At 38.1% G+C, this 23,480-nt stretch overlaps 1 protein-coding gene across 38 annotated transcripts; it reads left to right on the forward strand.

The window, feature by feature from the left end:
- Positions 1-771: 771 nt before the first annotated feature.
- Positions 772-21,488, forward strand: LOC110498955 (paired box protein Pax-6-like). 38 transcript variants are annotated; one of them, XM_090211768.1, is made up of 14 exons: positions 772-1,356; positions 5,467-5,615; positions 8,109-8,186; positions 8,435-8,488; positions 11,640-11,770; positions 12,095-12,136; positions 12,226-12,456; positions 12,751-12,916; positions 16,330-16,488; positions 16,791-16,873; positions 16,997-17,153; positions 17,403-17,515; positions 19,320-19,467; positions 20,705-21,488. In XM_090211768.1, exons 4-14 carry the CDS (start codon positions 8,476-8,478, stop codon positions 20,788-20,790), a joined length of 1,329 nt encoding a protein of 442 aa, XP_090067894.1. In that variant the 5' UTR covers positions 772-1,356; positions 5,467-5,615; positions 8,109-8,186; positions 8,435-8,475; the 3' UTR covers positions 20,791-21,488. The 38 variants fall into 38 exon arrangements, with proteins under 38 accessions (XP_090067894.1, XP_090067919.1, XP_090067932.1 ...); XM_090211793.1 differs by having other exon boundaries at positions 12,226-12,441; XM_090211806.1 differs by having other exon boundaries at positions 12,226-12,441; positions 16,997-17,147.
- Positions 21,489-23,480: the final 1,992 nt, after the last annotated feature.

Here is a 23,480-nt window from a genome sequence, read left to right on the forward strand (position 1 = left end):
ATGTTCATTTCGTTAGGTTTGTCGAGACAAGACAAACTAAGCTGCATTACATTATTAGAGGTAGCAAAATGTCCTGTAGGCTAGATGTTAAGAAGCAATAGCCCACTTCCGTTGAATATGTTCATGTTTTCTTGACATGGCCTCCGTTAGCTGAATGAGACATACTATTTCAAAGAGCACAACATTAGTCCAGGCTAAGACCTAGTTTACCAAATAATGAACCAGTCAGTCTAACGTTTAGGCTTAATTGGTGTCAATATCCTACTTTGTTTTAGGCTATTTTCTGTACTGCTCTTGTTTAGGCTGCAGAGGGCTGTAACTTACATCCAAAAATAACTCGACACTCTGAACACAATGCATCAGAAATTATGACTATTTTAACTTGACACTGAACTCAACGCATCAGACATTAGGGGAAAGCCTAGTCAGTTGTACAACTAAAATGTGTCTTCTCCATTTAACCCAAACCCTCTGAATCAGAGAGGTGCGGGGGCTGCTTTAATCGACATCCACGGCGTTAACTGCCTTGCTCAGGAGCAGAAAGACAGAATTATTGTACCTTGTCAGCTCAGGGATTCAAGCCAGCAAACTTTCAGTTATTGACCCAACGCTCTAACCGCTAGGCAGAAATTATGACTATTCTAACTTGACACTCTGAACACAATGCATCATAAATTATGACTATTCGAACTTGACACTCTGAACACAATGCATCATAAATTATGACTATTCGAACTTGACACTGAACACAATGCATCAGAAATTATGACTATTCGAACTTGACACTGAACACAATGCATCAGAAATTATGACTATTCGAACTTGACACTGAACACAATGCATCAGAAATTATGACTATTCGAACTTGACACCGATCACAATACACACGACTTAGGCTACATCAACCAAATCAGCTAGAAAGTGACTAAATAGATGAAAATCGGAGATAAATAGGACATTAGCTCATCAATGCATTCTGTTTGATTGGCATACGAGTGGTTATTCTCATAAAAAATTGTATAGGCTGGCATATATTGCATGAGCATAAGCGTAATGCACAAGTGGGTTTGGACATCTCCCGCGACTTCCTAGTTAGCAGAGTGATAAGTGGTGTCCAAAGTGACGTGTAGCGTCACTGCGGCCAATCACTGCCAAGTTGTGGATGATATTATGGGAAAGTTGGTGGTAGAAGCGACAGGGTCATTTTATATGATCATCGACTTGGAAACAGACCTGCAACTCAATACATGAAAACCATGGACTCTAAATGTCACATTCTATATATTCTTTCTTCTGTTTTATGATGATCAACACTGACTGGAAACACAAGTGAAGCGGATCTTTACGTTCTTCCAGGTAGGACTTTAAAAATATTTATCTGTCAGCCATTACGCTTTATATTGCGTTCCTGGCTTAGTGGCTAGGATATATGAATCCTTACTATTCAGCAAAGCCGTCTGCAAACATATTTTTCCTTTGCATAAGTGTTCCCATTGAGCTTCGAGGAAACATGTTTATTGAACCCGAGGTAAGTCTTCACGTGATAGTAAGTAGGGGAATGTTGTCCAGATTGCTTAAAAAGTTAAACAAGCTAGACAATGGATTTAAGAAATGTAAACATAGCCTTTGATGGATTTAATCCAACTACAGTTTTACGTAAGCATGTTTAATGCTTAGGCTAATAATATAAATAATACAAATGATAATAATTATTGTTGTGTTTCGTGTGTTATTAGGTTTTAGAGTTGATATAACCGTAGGCTATTGTTCTAGTTGTATGCCCTTTTAAATTGTTAAAAGCATGTGAGTATGACAACACGTCCGTGAGTGTACTGTATGTACACTGCAGTTTACCTCGTGACTAAATTGAACAATTTCCACACCTTCCTATTTAGGGGCATTTATAGAGCAATATGTTTATGCTGCTGTCAGGAAGTAAATAATCTGGCAATGAACCATTTCATGAAATATGTCAAGATCTTTAGTTGCACTTTACATTCGGAAGATGGGCCTGCATCACAATTAATAAACACATAGGCCTGCAGGTATAGCCATAGCAAAACAGGTTACTACCCCCTCCATACAGGAGTTAATGGTTAGACCTATATGACAAAACATGTATTAATTCAACAGTAGATAATTTATGTCAAGTATAGCCTAGCAGCAATTTATAATTTGTTAGCTGTGATACTCCAATATCAAGTGCTAGACTACTAGTTAGCTGTTGAATATAATAATAAACCTCACGTTCCCCACAGCCATCCTGTCCATAACTTCTTATAAATCAATGGCTGTATCAACCCACTTTATTCGCTTCGGCTGATACTTCTCTCTCTCTCTCTCTCTCTCTCTCTCTCTCTCTCTCTCTCTCTCTCTCTCTCTCTGTCCTGTTTTCAATGATGACGTCAGCCACATTCAGTGCCACCTCCTCTTATGATGTTTTGAGGGGGGGGGGGTAAAAACTTTTAGGGGGTGCTCAAAAACCACTCTTTGCCGGAGGGGAAAAGAGCGAGAAGATTACAGTATTTTCCCATGGTCTGAGAAAGTACTTTGTGCTAATCCAAAACTGCGCTAATTGATAGTTTTCCACATAGCAATTGCAACTCGTGAATGTTTCCTGAGTTGTTCCAATGAATGGATTTACATTTTAAATGTTGTTGTTTTTCACTTGTTGATTTCGAGAAATGTGTTCTGGAGTCAAGTAACACGATAACTCAACCACAAGAAAACAACAAGGCGGATTACATCTTTCAAAAGAATGAAATGATCCATAGGTGCTATTGTTGAGCATTGTTTCAACAGCTTGATCTGGGATCTTCTCATTGAATGGAGTGAAGCAGAAGGAATTGTGGTTTGTACATTACAATATAACAAATGTTGTTAGCAGTGGTTTTCAGTGGGTTTATGGACATGAAAGACGGAGTTTTTTTAGCCTGGTTTTAGGGTAAACTTGTAATGATGTATTTCGCCCATTGATGTGCATCAAAGCAAGTATAACTACATTTTCAACATGCGTTGACAGTGTCATGTTTTGTTTATTTGCATGCATAAAATGTTTGGCCTATGCTGTGCATGCTCAAAAAGCTTAATCAGATATCATATTCAAACGTTAGTATTTATTTAACCAGGCAAGTCAGTTAAGAACAAATTCTTATTTACAATGACGGCCTACCCCGAACAAACCCTAACCCGCTGGGGCAATTGTGCGCCGCACTATAGGTATCCCAATCACGGCCGGATGTGATACAGCCTGGAATCGTACCAGGGTCTGTAGTGACACCTCTAGCACTGCGATGCAGGGCCTTAGACCGCTGTGCCACTCGGGAGCACAAGTTTTTAAAAAAGCCATCGTAAAAATCTTTGGTTTTGACATACTATTAACTATATTTTACTACACAGAAACCTTAAGCAATGCAACCCCATTGTAAGGGTGGCATATAGTTTATGCAGCCTACAGATAAATATAATCTTGCTCTTATACAAATAATGTAATTAGAATAATTTGCTATTTTATTCCTGATTCTAAGACACATATAGCCTACTTTACTGCGTCTAACTATATATTCCACGTATGACAGCAGCGTTCCTTGGAATAAAAAAAATAGCCACATTGGTAGCCTAACTTCGTTAGCACTTCTGCGCACTGCAAAAACAGTGTGTAGGCAACAGTAAACCGTCCACGTCATAAGAATTTGCAGCAAGGATTGTAGAGGAGTGGAATTAAAGTTTTGTGCAAATATTAGGAAGTGACAGAGTTTCACCACGGGACTCGAGATGACAGTGCATGACGATCGCGGCAGCTCATTATCCTAGCCGCCCTTTCATTGCGATGCAAACTCTTTGGCAGTGTCGTTTGTCTTCTCATTGTACTTTAGTTGGGAATGCAATGGTTGTCAGGACTTATTCAGTTTATTGATGAGCTCTGACTTTTAGCACTTTTCACATGTCAAAGGAAGTCAAGTGTATGCATCCACGACTTCATTTTATGCTCTGCGTCTCCCGACACTTTTCTCCCCTCTTGTAGGTTACCCCGCCATGCCACAGCCCCCCCCCCCCCCCCCCCCTGTTTCTTATCCCACGACCCGGAATCTATTCCATTTGAATAAATGATGGGAACACCCATAGCCGAGACTGGTGCTCTAAGTGTAAAGTCAAATGCAGGAACGGAGGGGTTGATTTGGAGTGTATGGTGTGCGTTAATGGCCAGGCATTCAACAAATGTAGGTCTGCTGTGTGGTCATGACTGCAAAGTAATTTGCTTATATTTACGTCCTGTGTTATCTGTCCTATAGAAGCTTGGACGCTGCGTCTTGGCTATCATTCGGTCCATTGAAAATGAAGTAAGATTATCGTTCTCGCTATTATATTAATTTAGTCCATAGATATTTTTTGTAATTTTGGTTTTAACAACCAAATCTACCATGTGATGTCATAATCAACAGCGACAAGTGCAGAAAGTTTGCAATTATGACACTGCACTTCTGGCTGCTGCGCCAAGATCGCTTTCAGAAGTGATAGCCAGATAATTCCTAAACTGAATATTTCAATTCAGCCTTTAGATATATATATATATATATATATATATATATATATATAAATGTTAATATTACAAATAGATAAGCTATCAATTTATGTAGGCTAAATTAGTAAAGTGGTGCTTTGTTGGTCTTTATCAGTGGATTATCAGTGTAAACGATAAAGATGGACTGCAAATTGTTAATGTTGATCAATTTGAGGTCGGCGCGCACCATGTATGTCCATGTATAACTTCAGGTTCATCGTTAGTGTAGGAAAGCTTGTCTGCGTTCCACGATGGTGGAGCCCTGTGAGTTGCACTTGCCGTTCCTTATCCAATGGTTAGCCTTCAATAGCATCCAATAGCATTTCTAAAGGACATTTTCAGTATGTGTGTGTGTGTGTGTGTGTGTGTGTGTGTGTGTGTGTGTATGTGTGTGTGTGTGTGTGTGTGTGTGTGTGTGTGTGTGTGTGTGTGTGTGTGTGTGTGTGTGTGTGTGTGTGTGTGTGTGTGTGAATGTGCGTGTGCGTGTGTGTGTATGCGTGTGCGTGCGTGTATGCGTGCGTGTGTGTGTATGTTAGAGAGGGAGAAGTGAATTTGCATGTGCAGAGTTATTAGTAGGTTTGAAAAGCTAGCACTGGCTCTGCCCCGTTTCCCGCTCTGCACGGCGGAGTAGGAGGAAGTGTTTCGCTGGAAGATGATGACAGAGGTCAGGCACTGCTAATCGGCACTGAAGAGGAGTGGAGGCGAGGCACAGACCAGGAACACATACATTAATACACTTGTACCATCACCAATCAGCATAGGTGCGCTGCTCTGCGCTACCCTCTCTCTCTCTCTCCCTCTCTCTCTCTCTCTCTCTCTCTCTCTCACCAACTCACGAGCGCACATTTTCAGTCTCGCGCTGCCCTGACAACCCATTTTATTGTCAATCTCTGCTTCCTTCGCAGGGATTTCCATCTCTATTCAAGATCACTTGGAACATATATACAAGACAAACTCTTCGCAGGGGCTATACAGCACTGTGGCTCCGTCTCATTTGTGCTCAGACTTATCAACAGGGGCTTTGGCTGCAGTGTACACAGGATGCCTCAAAAAGGTAAGCTCTGATTTCTTGGCACTTTGTACCTAGCCTACATTTCAACACACATTATTCACTCGTATAGCCTATAGCGTACACATTACACCATTTTAGAGTGAAACATCAAAAAGTAGGTTAAGTGTTGGAAATGCTAATTAAACTACAAGTTAATAACGTTTAAGTTTTTGTAATTTAGGAAGAGTCCGAACGGCTCAAAAGTTTTTAGTGCTGATCATTTAACAAAGGAACTTTGGTACGCAGACTAGTGGCAGCCTAATTTGAACATTTAGGTTCCTCCTTATGTATTTATACTGTGCTTATGCTTTTATTCCGTCGGTGCTTGCAGTTATCTTAATGCTTATGTATGACAGGGAAGAGTAAAAAGTCAGGCCAAGACAATGATCAGTCCAAAGAATGGGGACGTGATGATGCGATGATCAAGGGTGTCAAGTTGAATCATACAGTCGGCCTCACCCGGGCGCCATCACAAAAAATGTTATTTTAACTTTTTCCTAAGTTTGGCAAATGTTTAATCATTTTCAGGATACATTTTCCTCTATTCAATGACAATTTAAGTATTATACTTACTGAACTCAAATAGTAATGTTTTTAACATGCAGGATATATATGTGAAAATAATTCAGAAATAAACTCAAATAGATTAGTCTATTATAGCTATTTCTCCACACAAGGTAATAATGATTAGAATAAGTGCATAGTTACGTTTTACGTACTACAAATATAAGACAATACAGAAAAATCACAACTTCAAAACCATTGTTTATATTAGTGGTTAGTTACCTAATATGATTTATAACATTAGGCTGTGCATTATGCATTTGACTCTCCCAGTACGATATTGCTGTAGTCTATTAGCAAAATATATGGAAGCTATATATAGTGGTAGATATATCAAATGTTACTGTGTTCAACTTCCTGCCAGGACATTGTTCATTTATGGAGTTTTTCTGCATATAAATGAAGGGAATAATCAGGAATAATATAGGTCTTACAAGTCTGAAGATGCATGTTCAATTAAAATGGTTGTAGTTGTGAATTAAAACGGGCAAAATGCAGATGAGGCCTTCCTCTTTTACACACGGCATCAAATAAATTATACAATTCAAGTTAGACTTGCACAATAAGCTAATTATTGACACCTCATGACATGAAAAAGTGTGGTTTACAAATAGACTGCTTCCGGGTTAAGTTTATGCTTAATTAATTTCTATATCAAATGAGTTGAATGATTAAAGGTTAATGGATTATTTTACACATACAATCAAAATAAACTCGAGACCCTTTACTTTGCTCTTCCCCATTTGCCCATTGCATTATTGCATTTGAAAATAATTAGAAGAGAGAATGAGAAAAATCAAATACATGCTTTGTAGCTACACCTGTCTAATTATAAACGCATATAATCAGTGAACTAATAGTGCATTTCATTTTCCTAACTTTATTTTAGAAAATGATTATAAATGATGAGTTATGATGACGAGTTCGTTGAATTTACAGCTTCTTTAGAATATCTTCATACACATGAATAGCAGCTTGGCTCTATGCTTGGATGTAAGCTATAGGCTATTTATTTGTGGCTGCACACTGTAAATACACACACGGTCAGTCCATTGCCTGTTTAAAAAGGAGAAGATAAAAAGGGAGAAAATCAAAGCGTGGACTATTTCCTTAGTGGCCTCCTTTTCGGCAAATGTTTTGAATGGGCTCTTTATGGCAATTGTCTTTTTCCAATTGAGCACCCCACTGAGCTGTTGTATATTTTTTTACAATCCTAACGACACACACCAGCAACAGAATTACCTCCAGATATTTAAAACAAGAAATTGCGTTTCTATTTTCCAAATCGAGACAAACAAAAAAGCAGAGGGATACGGGCACCGGGTCACGGCAAGCAGCAGTGTAACTGTGGCGTTGTGAGAGGGTGTTGTGCTGGGCATGGTTGCAGTGGGAGGGGGTTGCTCCCTACAGCTCTTTGTATTCCTGAGAGTTGTTGGTACGTTTAGTTCGAGGCTGTGTAGCTAGTTAGTGAGCTTGAGTTATGCTCTCTGGGTTCTGGTGTAGAAGCAGAAAGGACGCCATTGTTGAAATTCTGCAGGCTTTGTTGGAGAGCCTTCACCCCCTCCCGATGTCACTTTCCAAAGCAGCCAAGCGAGGTAGACAGCGTGTGTCACTAGACGACTACATATAAAGACATCTTAAACCTATATTACTGACTAAAGTTTTCACGGACAATATAATAACAGTAATATTTGAGCTCTTAATATGCAAATTAATTCAAAATTCCTTAACATTATTTCCTAAAGGTAGCCAGCTTACTCTCAATACACCTAAAATACACTCAAAAGCTGATAATAAACTATTTAACGTTTTCTAAAATTACTGCAATGCTATTTATCTCATGAAATGATTTAGAAAATATTCCAGTAAGTCTGACTTAATAAAAACGAAAGCTCAGGTGCCTACTAATAAATTGTTTTGCTTTGTCCATAGGGAGAATATATTAACTAGTGAGAAGCAGATGAGAGATTCTTTAAATTGTTTTAAGCGGACAGTCCACACTGTTTCCAGGCAAGTTTAAACACGGAATATATATATATATTCAAAAATCTATAGAACAACAAACGATATTATGCTCTCATATTATGAAATATCAATGAATAAATAGCCTAATGCACCCTGAGGTATTCATGAGTGATATAGTTCCCACCGTAATTGTCTAATTGCACCAAATCAATGTCTGCGATGTGTATGTATCCTGAGTATTGTAATATTATTAGCAATACTAATCATTGCTATTCTTTCCCCATGACTAATAGAATACTATAACCGGGCCACGTGGGAATCTGGCGTCGCGTCCATGATGCAAAACAGTAAGTGAATGTTTTTTTCAGAGTAACTATATACACTGAGCTGTAAAGAAACATAACGTTTATGCTGCATATGTTAGTTTGCATGTTTGTGTAGAATAAGGCCAAGATTTTTCGACATGTTTACATTTTCTGAATTAGGAATGTTTTATATATGCTCATTCTCATTATTTTGATCCACACAGTTGTATTTGTATCAGTGGACTTTGACTAGTATGCTTCTGTTAACCTGTACGTGTAACAACTGAAATATACCCAATATCTGCACCTGCACTATCACGAACTATCAGAGAAGAGGCTAGCAGGATGTAGAAGGCCTCGATGGTTGTATTTATTGTCTAATTACATACAACTTCCAAATAAGCTTTGTTGTCACGTATAGGCCTACACAATAATAATACAACACCAATAGAAAGAAAGAAAGAAAGAAATATGATAAAATAACATTTCAGAAACGCCAGTTGGGGTGTGCCAATTCACATTGTCCATTATATATGCACCAATGGACATTGCATGCATCTCGTGGAGAATATGTCATGTTTATGAAAATGTTATTCGTTCTGTATAACCACAGTGTGAGGGGTAATGCTTTGATGAGACTTTCAGAGTATTTTTTTATGAACACATTGGGACTATAAACGTTAGAGGAGTATTTACATATTTGAGATGCTATTCAGTAATTCATAATTCATCCTCATTGACAGAGTGACAATAAAATACATATATTTTCTTTTTTAATGCTGGACAAGAGGTGTATGACTATAACGAAGGTGTGTGGAATGGCTTACTCTCATTCTCTTAAAATCAACGACACGTTTGTGCTGTAGTGTGCTTTCATATTTATGCCAATACATTATATTGTCTTGGCTTAGCCTTGCACTTCATGTATATTTTTTTTAATATCAGACCTAAATTTAACAAGTTATAGACGTAGGATCAGAGGGAAGATGTGACGCATACACTTGAAAGACCTCCAACCAAACAAAGCATTTGAATCTAGGTCAGTTTAAGTAGGCCATATTCAATAATTGAACGGTGATGTGAAGTCCCATATTCCCTCTCACGTTTGAAAAGAAAACGGAGGTCTTCAAATAATTGCAATATACTCGTTTTTTCTTTGCATGAAAAAAAAAATCCGCATCAAAATGTACATTGTCTCTGTCCTTACTTTTTAAATGGACCTACTGGCTACCAAAATATTAGGGCTATGTATTATCCTGTCATCAAGATTGTATAGAACTATGCCTTCATTTATCTCATGTTACATTTTTACATTGTGATGGCAATGGACTGTGGTGATCTCTTGAGCGAAATACTGAGCAGATATGATTCGGGTGAGGCCTTCAGTTTGTCTAAAGGTCGCGGCTGGCTCTGCAGGCTTTGTGCTAATAACTCCTGGGTGTATATGGAACTGAGCGTCCAAATTGACGCCATATGTTTTCCTATTAATTGACTTGCAATAGAATACAAGGCGCATAATCATTGCCACCAGGCGAGATCGACACCACTCGCCGTGGGGAATTATTTAATGATTGAGATTTAACCTTTCGAGTGAAAGTTAGATTGGATATTCTTATCTCTGTGTGGCAGTGATCAAGTGAATTTATATGAGCACTAGGCCTATACGGGAGGCGCGTTCAAAGCCAATAAATCTTCAATATGCTTTTCCCTGCTGGACTATCAAATGCACAAACACAATTGATTTTATCTAATCCTGGAATTAACCTCAACATAGCGATGGATTTGCTCTTACAGCAGTCTTCTCCTGGGCGAATAGCCTGTATTTACGCCCTGGTTTTGGCTAGAATTTGTGAATTTAGCATTGTGCTAAATTCACAAATTAGTAGACAACAAATTCACAAGCAGGTATAATTTTATTTTTTAAGGCCTAATGTAATGTTATAATTGATGTAGGGCTTATTTAATTATTATTTGAAAACAATAACAGTACATATATAAAACAAGAGAGAGTGCAAACATCTACAGCACTCATAATAACAAATATGGTTTGTCGCTTGAAAAAAAAAGGTTGTCACTTTTGATATATTAAGAGCGACGCGCGCTCCCATCCTCGTGCCCGCGCACAGCCCCTTGGCTACCATAAAATGAAGCTTCCCTTGAAGGGTAAATGAGTAGAGTCCAATTTAGTCTGAGTGATATCCAAATGCAGACAGAAAGGGTCGTTTTATCATGCTACTATTTGTCGTGACGATGCCATTTTCAAAAGCAGAGCAGTGTCATAAAGTGACATGCCTGCCACAAGTGCTCCAACTGATCTTTTCAATTAGCCTTCCATGCATGATCCAGGGCGACTTCCGCCTATTTCCAGAAATTAACATCAAACTTGACGTGTAGCTAGCTTTACTCTAAAGACAAATGTCAGCCAGGCTCATCATATTTTCCCCCTCTTCTATATTTGGAGCTTATTTATTGCTAAGGAGCTTGTGCTCTTGGAGTCAATTTAACGGGAGGCTTCGAAGGGAAGGGAGCGGACAACTAGAGCAGACGTAGGCGGATACAAAGGAGGCTGCTTTTCTATTGGACTTCAGGTTTGGTTTGGTTTTCTGGGCTATCCTAAACTGGATATTGCTATAATGAACTCGCATGAAACCTGTTTAAATTTGCGTTTATGGTGTTTTAGCTGGTGTAATATCAAGTTGATATAAAGTTGGATTAGGTGACGATTTGTTTTTAAGTCTTGAAATTATACTGTAATTACTACCTTAAAATGCTGCGCCGCAAATGCCATTACGCTATTTGATCTTAAAGCTTTGCAAAGATGCACAAATCTCGGATCAGTGGGCTGGAGATGTTTTGGTCGAGATCATACCACACCGCTAATCAATGTTCTGCTCGTGTGATTAGAACAATAATGTAGAAAATAATGACATCGGAAAGCATTTAGAGCATATGACAGATGAACAATGGCAATCATTACAGACTTCAAATTCCAGCGTGATTTTCCCGATGTTTGGTGCTGAACGTCCAGTTTAGTTTCTTGTCTCCTGTTCTGTTTGCTAACTTTTATTTTGCATAGTTAACATCTAAACGCTTGCATCGGAGACATCTGTATTGAAGAGGCTGCTGTTTTTTTTAATCACAGCTCTTGATTAATGGCTTAACTAAAGAGAGTGCATCCCCTGTCTCTGCCCAGGTCACAGCGGAGTGAATCAGCTTGGCGGAGTGTTCGTCAACGGCAGACCCCTGCCCGACACCACCAGACAGAAAATAGTCGAGCTTGCTCACAGTGGCGCGCGGCCGTGCGATATATCCAGGATTCTGCAGGTGATAACACTGCATTCTTCTCTCTGTCTGCATCAGTAAAACGCTTTAGAATAAGATTCCTAATGCGTGATTTTTATTTAGAATATAGACCAACTCAATGCACGTCCAACTATTGTCAGTTCAAACCATTTTAAGTTGCAGTTTTGAAAATATAATATTACGCACGAATAAATAGGCTACTTCATTGTAGCAATGAATTATGGTTTGTGGTGATACCAGGATATGTTAGGATACAACCTGCAAACACAACCATCCAAAGTAGATGCCGTGATCCAGTGCAAATTAAATTACCGTACCATTCAAGGTATATTTCTTGTGTTATAGACCCATGGTGATGCAAAAGTTCAAGTGCTGGACAATGAAAACGTAAGCGTAACAATGTTTGTAGTATAAACATATATTTCACATTAGTCTTAAATAATGTATGTGATTTGTGTCTATTGTTTTCTATTTAGGTGTCAAACGGCTGTGTGAGTAAGATTCTGGGCAGATACTATGAAACCGGCTCCATCAGACCAAGGGCGATCGGGGGTAGCAAACCAAGAGTAGCAACTCCCGAGGTGGTCGGAAAAATTGCAGTATACAAGAGGGAGTGCCCGTCAATCTTCGCGTGGGAAATTCGTGACAGACTGCTATCCGAGGGGGTCTGCACAAACGATAATATACCCAGTGTAAGTTCATTGAGTGTAAGTTATTTTTATAGGCCTATACGCTTAAAAAATTACCATGAACAACTGACCTCCATATTGGTTATGATTATGCACCTGTTTCAGAATAATTACACAAATTGAAAATGCAATTGATATTTTGTTAATCTCCCATTTCGATAGCGATTTTCTTATCCAAATACATATTGTGAATGTGAGGGTATGCATGCACTTATGTGACAGATCACTTGCAAGCCAATGTGCCATCACAACAAGGGAAACAAGCGCCAAGCACGTTTAATTAATGTGAAGGATTTTGGATTTGTCTTTCAGGTGTCGTCGATAAACAGAGTACTGCGCAACCTGGCTAGCGAGAAGCAACAGATGGGCGCAGATGGCATGTATGAGAAGTTGAGAATGCTGAACGGTCAGACTGGGACGTGGGGGACCCGCCCGGGCTGGTACCCCGGAACCTCTGTGCCAGGACAGCCCAACCCAGGTAAGATAATCACTGGATTGGACGAGTGAAGTGCAGGTGTCTTTATTATGTTGTTTTTATAACGATTAATTACTATTATTATTATTATTATTAGTAGTAGTATCGTAGGCTGTATGATTGTATTATGTCTATATTATTACAATAGTGTTATTACCAAGATAAACAATAATATTTCATTTTTATTTTATCCTGTCACAACATTATTAGGTTAATTATTGCTACATTGTTTAAAGTAACATGGGAATATCGAACATCTTTGAAAAATTCGAAAATCTTTGAGTTCAGCGGATATTGTTTATCACTAACGCATCTGGTTCATTAGACTTATCTGACTTATGCATGGAACTATAATTAATTTGCTGGTCTATATGCAGAGAAGTAACCAAACACTTTTGGGAAGCATAGATGAACGTCTAATTCTGATGTGAGAGCTTGTTGAGATTCACAGATTACTTGGTTGATTCGACTAGTTATTACATTGCAAATTCTTGACATGTTTTTCTATCAACTTTTTTACAATATGGTTGTAACTTCACAATTTAGTCTTCACGATTTAGTCTGCACGATTGATCCATTCCTAGGCCTATAGGCCTACTATATTTTGCATTGACCGAGGATGAAAAATATCTGAAGCTGTGTGCGGAATATCTGTACAAAGGATGTTTCTGTCACACGCAAGAATTTGTTATGGGAACAGGTCTGTCGCTATGTAATTGCTCATTAGAGAACGTTTTGTTTCTCATTAAGGCGACATGAATAAGCGTCTAGTTTGAGGAGACAGCTGTAGAAATGTTCCACTGGAGACCTCTGGACACGATATGGCATCACTTGCCAATTAGACACGTCAGTTTTAAGAGAACTAAACAATAAAGTATGGACACGATAGATATACAAATAAACGTGTTTTCTCCCTCATAATATCTGCAGTTTTTTGTTGTTGTTGGCAACTATTTCTGTCTCGAGAATTGCTTTGATGGGCCTACATTTAAAAAAAATTCACGATAATTTTTTTTTCCAACTCTTAAAGTCCTGTTGGCTTTGGAGCTCTTGGTAGAATGAAGTAACCCCAACAATTACATTAAGGTGGATGAAAGGTGAAGATGAAAGGTGACGATGAAAGGTGATGATGACAGGTGATGATGACAAGTGATGATGACAGGTGATGATGACAGGCGATGATGACAGGCGATGATGACAGGTGATGATGGCAGGTGACCAAGTGTCATGAGTAACAAATGGTAGCCTATTTTTTATTAGCAATAATATATATATATTTATTTTATTTTATTTTTTGTTATTATTATTATTATTATTATTATTATTAACTAGGCACTACTGTTATTATAATAGTATCATAATAGTATTAAGTATATAATCTAAAGCTGTATAATCTTATCACAATGATATAGGCTAATATTATTATATTTGAATAATAACGCTGTTGTTGTTTGTACTTCAAATGTATCTATTTTATCCTGACTATTCAAAATGTGTGTGTAAACAACACAACCAGCTATACCAACATCATATGTTCACTTATGTTCTGCCATAAGTGTCTATACTTGCGTGGAGTGCGATTTCAAGGGCATTAAGAATCCATTACTCTGGAAGCATGCGGTTGGGTGAGGTCTCAGAGGGGGACAAATATGGTCTCAATCTGATAAACGCCATGCAACAGTGAATAAAATAACGAATTCATCAGAGTGACAGGGCCTAAAAAGAGAGAACTCTTTCACAAGGAGAGGGTAAAAGCTCTCCCTAGCTATTTCGTGTTTTTAGGGATCAACGTGACAGTTTTTCTGATCTTATTTTTCTTTCTAGAGGACTAAAGCTGTCTATAGGGTTTAAGCACTTTCTCTTTCAGGGGGTCCCAGAATGTTTTAAGTTTCTTTTTAAGGTTCTCTATATTTTGGCTTGTTTTACGCCTCACTGATTGCGACACGTGATACTATGGAACGGTATATTTCCCAGCGTCTTTCATTAATGAAAACAAATCCGACAGTTGATCTAGCGACAGTTGATCTGGCTGAGGGATAATAGGAAGCACATTCACTCCTTTTGACAGATTAGCTACAAAACTATAGCGCACTGGCCACTGATAAACTTTCTTTTTGGAGAGACATTTAAAGGGGATAACTTAATCGTTGCGTATGTTTACACCTGGTTCTGAATAATGCATTTGGTTTTGAAACTACAAATCTGTCAGAAAGACATACACATAACGTCAACGCAGAGTGAATAAGATACCCACATATGATGATGGGTCACTGCTGATGTGTTTTTTTTTTTTTTTAAATATATCAAGATTATATTCCTTATATTCCTTACGAATACAGTTTATGACTATACTGAGCAACCTGCCCGGGCATGTAGAAAAAATCACACGAAACGTAAAATGGTAATCGCCTGCACAATAAACTGTCAAAGCAGATTTATCTAGGCCTACATAACCAGTCTATATCATCTTGCTACATAGACATAATGTAATGGAGCAAAGGGATGCTGAATAAAGTGTTTAACAACGCCACTCACTGAGGCCCCCGTAACTCACTGTTGGTTTCCCTGTCCCCTTTATGTAGCTCTAACAAACAGGGGCTGAGCAAGTGATGTCTCATTCAGTATGTGCTGGGTGATTTTCTTCTATGGCCTAAAGAAGGTATAAATCCTAACTGGTGTTGAACAGGGCATCCTAGGAGACAGTGATTAATGATAGCAGTGCATAAAGGTTAACATACTAAGCTGAAAAGTCTGTTGACTGGAATCCTCCAGCTACAATGAAGGGTACTGAGTGCCTCGAGAGAATCCCTTTGTTGCCTTCTCCAATTGTGTCCTCAAAATTCTGCCCACGAAAGTTTGCCAACCCCTCCATAGACCGTGAATTGAATAGTTTCCCTTATGCTCTTGGTTTTGTGTGGTCGTGAAAAATAGCTTTTATTCAAGTGTTGGGGGTTATTTCAAAGGGTGCACAAACATCCATGTGGAAAAAGCTCACATTTATAAAGGGAACGTTTGGATTTTAAAGCATTTCAGGGGATCTGAATAGGTTCCACCGCATTTTGTTGTATTTCAGCACGACAGGCATTGTTACATGGTCATAAAAGATATAAGCCAAAATAAATAATTTCCCACTAAATTGTATAGCCTTTTCTATAGCCTGACGTAACTAATAATATCTGGTGGAAATAATGCAATGAATTGTCAAACCAAGTCAATATCAGCTGGAAGAAGCAGAGTCTTCTTCCAGCTGTCTTAACATTTCACTTATTTTAAGATAATATTTTACACACAGATGGGTTTTGGGTAAAACTCTAACATGATCACATTTACTTCCCAACAGGTGCACCTCATGCTATGCATGGAAGCTGAAGAAGGAGTGATAGCTTGTATTGATTGATTGATTCTGTATGTTTCAGATGGTTGTCCACAGTCAGACGGTGGAGGTGAGAACACTAATTCAATAAGTTCGAATGGAGAAGACTCGGATGAGACCCAAATGAGACTTCAGCTCAAAAGAAAATTGCAAAGGAACCGCACTTCGTTCACACAAGAACAGATAGAAGCGCTTGAGAAAGGTACATTACACCGCCACTGTCACAGGTTCTTGTCCAACTTTCGGCCAAAGTAATCTCATTAAGAGCTGGTGATACTAAATGAATCTCTTTTACACAAAAGTAAAGCATCATGGCTGACTCATAACTGGGTCTATTTATTTTGAATATCACCACAGAATACTGTTTTCAGAATAATTGATTCACTACAAATGATCAGTTTTTCAACAACTACATTAGTCTGAATGATTTTTTTAGGCATATGTTATGTATAGCACATTTAATGACTTCCTTTGTAGTTCATACTAATGTTGTTTTTGTTTCAGAGTTTGAAAGAACTCACTATCCAGATGTTTTCGCAAGGGAAAGACTTGCTGCAAAAATTGACCTCCCAGAGGCCAGAATACAGGTACAGCAACCGCTCCTTGTGCCCATTAACATCACCTTGAATGTAGGGACGTGATAACCACATTCACAGAAGTGACAGCAGACAAATCCAACACTAACCTTTGAAACATGACTGTGGTTTCAGGTGTGGTTTTCAAATAGAAGGGCAAAGTGGAGGAGGGAGGAGAAATTACGGAATCAAAGACGACAAGCCAGTAACTCTTCCAGTCACATCCCTATCAGCAGCAGTTTCAGCACCAGTGTCTACCAGCCCATCCCACAGACCACAGCACCAGGTTGGAGTCAGTGATCTTTATCAAAACCTTATGTTACATCAGATACATTCCACCGTCATGTATTGCCTGTAGGGTCTATTTTTGTGATTTTAGTACTGTAGCCTAATCAGAATGGAGAACAAACATTTAGTGTACAAATATGTGAGAGTCAGGAGAGCCACACAATCCATTCTATGTTCCTGCATGTCAATGATACAATTGGCAATCAGGTGCAGAATGGTATCTAAAATACCTTTCTATATCCTCCCCCTGCAGTGTCGTTCTCATCAGGATCCATGTTGGGAAGACCAGACACAGCCCTTACAAACACATACAGTGCCCTGCCACCTATGCCAAACTTCACCATGGCCAACAACCTGCCTATGCAAGTAAGTACATCACTACCAGATCCAATAATTAAAGCAGTATTTTGGCATTGTTTTTGTAATTACTTAGTATAGCATCTAAATGAATGACCATGATAAAGATATGTTGAAAACCTATAAAAAGTATACGACGGCAGGTAGCCTAGTGATTAGAGTGTTGGAGTAGTAACCCGAAAGGTTGCTAGATTGAATTCTTGAGCTGACAAGGTAAAAAGCTGTCGTTCTGCCCTTGAATAAGGCAGTTAACCCACTGCTCCTAGGCCATCATTGTAAATAAGAATGTGTTCTTAAAACCTCTCTGGGATATGTGGGACGGTAGTGCCCCACCTCGCCAACAGCCAGTGAAAGTGCAGGGTGCCAAATTCAAAACAACAAAAATCTCATAATTAAAATTCCTCAAGCATACATGTATTTTACACCATTTTGAATATAAAATTCTCATTAATCCAGCCACAGTGTCTGATTTAAAAAATGCTTTACAGCGAATGCACCACAAACAATTATGTTAGGTCACCACCAACTCACAGAAAAACACAGCCATTTTTCCAGCCAAAGAGAGGAGTCACAAAAAGCACAAATAGAGAAAAATTAATCAATAACCTGTGATGATCTTCATCAGATGACACTCATAGGACTTCATGTTACACAATACATGTATGTTATGTTCGATAAAGTGCATATTTATATTTAAAAAAATCTCACTTTACATTGGAGCGTTACATTCAGTAGTTCTAAAACATGCGGTAATTGTGCAGAGAGCCACATCTATTTACAGAAATACTCATTATAAATGTTGATGAAAATACAAGTGTTATACATGGAATTAGAGATATACTTCTCCTTAATGCAACCGCTGTGTCAGATTTCAAAAAAACTTTACGGAAAAAGCAAACCATGCAATAATCTGAGTACAGCGTTCAGACAACAAAGCAGCCAAAAATATATCCGCCATATTGTGTAGTCAACATTAGTCAGAAATAGCGTTATAAATATTCACTTACCTTTGATGATCTTCATTAGAATGCACTCCTAGGAATCCCAGTTCCATGATAAATGTTTGATTCGTTCGATAATGTCCATCATTTATGTCCAAATAGCTTCTTTTGTTAGCACGTTTGGTAAACAAATACAAACGCGCGTTCAGGTCCAGACGAACATCGGACGAAAAGTTCAAAAATGTATATTACAGGTCGTAGAAACTTGTCAAACTAAGTATAGAATCAATCTTTAGGATGTTTTTATCATAAATGTTCAATAATGTTCCAACCGGAGAATTCCTATGTCTGTAGAAAAGCAATGGAACGAGAGCTAACTCTCTCGTGACTGCGCCTTAGAGCCTGTGGCACTTTGCCAGACACCTGGCTCAATCAGCTCTCATTCGTCCCCACTTCACAGTAGAAGCCTGAAACAAAGTTCTAAAGACTGTTGGCATCTAGTGGAATCCTTAGGAAGTGCAATATGACCCCATTTACACTGTATATTGGAATGGCAAAGAGTTTAAAAAGTTTACTCTGGGCACCTTATTCATCCAAGCTACTCAATACTGCCCCCCTGTCACCAAGAAGTTAACTGATTTGCCTTGTTAAATAAAGGTTAAATAAATAAAAATACATACTTGTCACACAAGTTAATGCTGAAACCTGCAATGCTGTATTAAATACTATGATGAATTTCTAGCTGAAATATGATAGACAATATTTGTGTTCCCATGCTTGACGTGGCCCATCCCTTAGTAGATACAGTAGGAGATGTTGCTAGGTGACAGAGAAGCAGGTGAATCTGACTGGCCTGTGTGTTGTCCCCTTAGGCCCCTGTGTCCAGCCAGACCTCCTACTCCTGCATGCTGCCCACCAGTCCCTCAGTCAACGGACGGAGCTACGACACGTACACCCCTCCTCATATGCAGGCACATATGAACAGCCAATCAATGGCTGGTTCAGGAGGCAACTCAACAGGTAAGCAGAGAAAAATGCATGACAAAATAAACAAAATCCAAGAAATTACAAAACATAATTTGCAAATGTTAGTAGGCCTTCAGAAGGTATTCACACCCCTTGACTTTTTCCACATTTTTATGCATTACAACCTGAATTAAAAATGTATTAAATTTTGATTTTTTTGTTGGTCACAGACCTACACACATTACCCCATAATGTCAAAGTGGAATGTACAGAATAAAAAATATTCGCAGCAAGGCACCAAAGTAATACTGCAATAAATGTGGTAAAGCAATTCACGTTTTGTCCTGAATACAAAGTGTTATATTTGGGGAAAATCCAATACAACACATTACTGAGTACCAATCTCCACATTTCAAGCATAGTGGTGGCTGTATCATGTTATGGGTATGCTTGTAATCATTAAGGTCTAGGGAGATTTTCAGGATAAAAAATAAATGGAATGGAGCTAAGCACAGGCAAAATCCTAGAGGAAAACCTGGTTCAGTCTGCTTTCCACCAGACACTGTGAGATTAATTCACGTTTCAGCAGGACAATAACCTTAAACACAAGGCCAAATCTACACTGGAGCTGCTTACCAAGAAGACAGTGAATGTTCCTCAGTGGCCGAGTTAAGGTTTTGACTTAAATCTGCTTGAAAATCTATGGCAAGACCTGAAAATGGTTGTCTGGCAATGATCAACAACAAATTTGACAGAGCTTGAAGAATCTTGAAAAGAATAATGGCAAATGTTGCACAATCCAGGTGTGGAAAGCTCTTAGAGACTTACCCAGAAAGACTCATAGCTGTAATCGAATGAATACTTGTGTTATCGAGATAGATAGTGTTTTATTTTTCATAAATGTTTTACAAATGTTAAAAAAACAACTACTTTGACATTATAGTATTTTGTGTAGATTGTTGACAAAAAAATACAATAAAATCAATTTTAATTCCACTTTCTAAAACAACTAAATGTGCAAAAAGTCAAGGGGTGTGAATGCTTTCTGAAGGCACTGTATTTTGATAGATAGGTAATATTGATGTTCACATGTAAAAAAAAATAATTAATTGTAATAATTGTAATGAATATTGAACATGTCAATTATATGGAGATTCTTGTTTACAATAATTCTGTAATGAGAATACTGGCGTGTTTGCTAAAACTTCAATGAATGTTACTGAGCAGACACTAGAAGGTACTGATTATATGGTGCCAGAACTGATCCGCCGCTCTGTGTTGGTTGTGTCAGGTCTCATCTCTCCTGGAGTATCTGTTCCTGTTCAAGTACCAGGCAGTGAAGCAGACATGTCCCAGTACTGGCCCAGGCTACAGTAGAGACTTTCAACGTGTGACTCCTTGGATATTGTCTGTCCGGCAGTATTTTATTACAGACCTGAGAAAATACTCTAAAAGAGACTATTTTGTACTGGGATTGGGCCATTCTCTATCATTCTTTGGCCACAAAGACTTGAAGAAGAAAAAAAGAGAAAGGACTTCTGTAAAGTGCCCGGTGTAACATCATAAATGGGGGGAAAAAACTTGCTGTTTTCAGTTTCCAACTTATGTCATTTTTGGTGTATTTGTATATGGCCAGTTGTATGTCATGATGAAAAAATAACAACGTGGATGGACAGTGAAACTGAGTTGGTCCTTGCTTCTGCTGAAAAGAAGATCATTTGTGAAGAATTTTCTTCCATGAATAATTTTTATCAATGTATATCAAGAAGCTCTCCCAGTCTGTGTACAGAATGTGGACTCTGGTGAAACAAGTTTGTATCATTCCAGGTACCAGTTGGGTATGAGACGCCTGTTTCTCTATTCTTTTCTTTTCAAAAGCTTGCTGGCAGAAACATTGTAAATGGAAAGCATTAACCGCTGAAATGGAGTTTTGGTAGCTAAAAACGGTAGATTGTGTCTTCGATATAATTCAGTTTGTTATGTCGAAATGTAAGTATTTGTCTTCCCTAGCAGTCTCCCGGAACAATTTCTATAATAAAGTTAATTTCATTTATATTTCTCAGAATATTCTATATGTTTTACACATTTTAATTTCATTTTATTCAATCGGGTACAAGTTATTTGTTATAGTTGTACTTAAGTGTTTTACTTGACTGTGCTACTAGAATACTCTCACTGCAACAATGCATAGAAATGCAAGGCCTGCCAGAGTTTAAAGCCTTTTGAGGTTTGCATCTATACATATCCAAATTAACCATTGTTGATTGTACAAACTGACCAAAGCCTTTGTATATCATTTATTACACAACCTCAATTTCCTTTTGTAGTCTTCTGTTGCCAATTTTGTAAAGATTTTGGTAACTTCTAGATAGGTACAGAGTTTTAAATGTTAGTATATTAGTTGGTCTTTCACTTATGAGCAACAATCTTTCCTTACAGTTGATGACCTGAGCTCATTTCTCTCTCTCAGTTCCATGCTAGCCTAGACTATTGTATGGATGGGGAGTCAAATTCAATTGTATTTAAAATATTTCCGTATACATTTATTTAAGCATTCTTGTATTTTGTCAAAATATAAAAGTAATTTTGTACAGTATGATAGTGTCTAAGTGGGAGCTTTATGTTGCTAACTAATTCTATCAAAACAACATGCTATTGATGATGGTAATGAGTGTATGTTGCTGCAACATTCAGGACCTATAACATTGGTAAACAAAACGTCATAAGATCATCATACAGCCAGAATTATTTCATGCAAGTAGACATCATTCATCTCATATGAGGGCAAAATACGTTTATCTTACATGAAGACTATAGGAAGACTGTAGTATTACTTATATACAACAAGAACCTTCTGAAAATGTAGCTGTTATAGTTTGGAAAATATTTTATATTACCCAAAGGTCAATAGTACTTGGATAACTAGTGGACCTATGAATGCTAAATTGTGAACAATCACACTCCAATGCTAAACCACCAAGAGTAGGATATACAGCACAAACAGGTCTGGGTTCAGGCTAACGATTGTCCTGCTCTTCCTACACATTTGTGGGTATTTCAGTCCAAACAAGCCACATGTAGTAACGAAACCTGAGTAAGATATCCATGTTGGAAAACGTTTAGAGAAAGAAACCATTTAGAGGGAGAGAGCCCATGTCACAATGCCTGCTATGCTGTGCATAGAGCTTTACATTGTCTATTTTAAAGACAATTATGCTCCCACGCCTTCATATGTACATTACAATATCATGACAATTATATGTTTCCAAGCTTGATCCGCTCATTATGTACTTCTTGGTTTAATAACTAGTAAGTTTACTCAAACTATGATTTAGTGCACACATATCATATTTCAGAATAGATACTTATAACAGATATCATCTTTCAGAATAGATACTTATAACAGATATCATCTTTCAGAATAGATACGTATAACAGCTATCATCTTTAAGAATAGATAGTTATAACAGCTATCATATTTCAGAATAGATACTTATAACAGCTATCATATTTCAGAATAGACACTATTTCAAACAATTATGAAGGTTCTCTCCAGGGTTCTCTCCATGGTTCTCTCCATGGTCCTCTCCATGGTTCTCTCCAGGGTTCTCTCCATGGTCCTCTCCAGGGTTCTCTCCAGGGTTCTCTCCATCATAAACTTCAGGCCTAGCTTTATTATCTAGATCACTTGACTTAAGATAGCTGCAATCAAGAATCCATACAATGATGCCAAACTCTCAGTAATGAGGCCAAGTTTCTGGACCATGGACTTTCCTCAAGTACATCTAACACTGAAACACACCTCTTTTCCTATCGATTTACCTTATGTCTGTTCCAAAGAGCAGGTATACATTTGTGATTGGGTTCCCCTCTAGCTCTAGCTAGTGTAGGAGTTGAGGAGGTTACACATGCAGGATATTAATTTGAGCCAGTTTGCTACAGCAGGAAAATAATCCTGCAGCATCAGGAAATGTGAATGATCATGTCAATTGTGATGACCCTCCCACTCTGTCTGCCGTATTCTCTCTTGTGTTCTTGTTTCCGTATTAGGATGCCAGTGTGTGGAG

This window comes from Oncorhynchus mykiss, chromosome 2, assembly GCF_057628025.1.
Source record: "Oncorhynchus mykiss isolate SJ-2025 chromosome 2, ASM5762802v1, whole genome shotgun sequence".
NCBI lineage: Eukaryota > Metazoa > Chordata > Actinopteri > Salmoniformes > Salmonidae > Oncorhynchus > Oncorhynchus mykiss.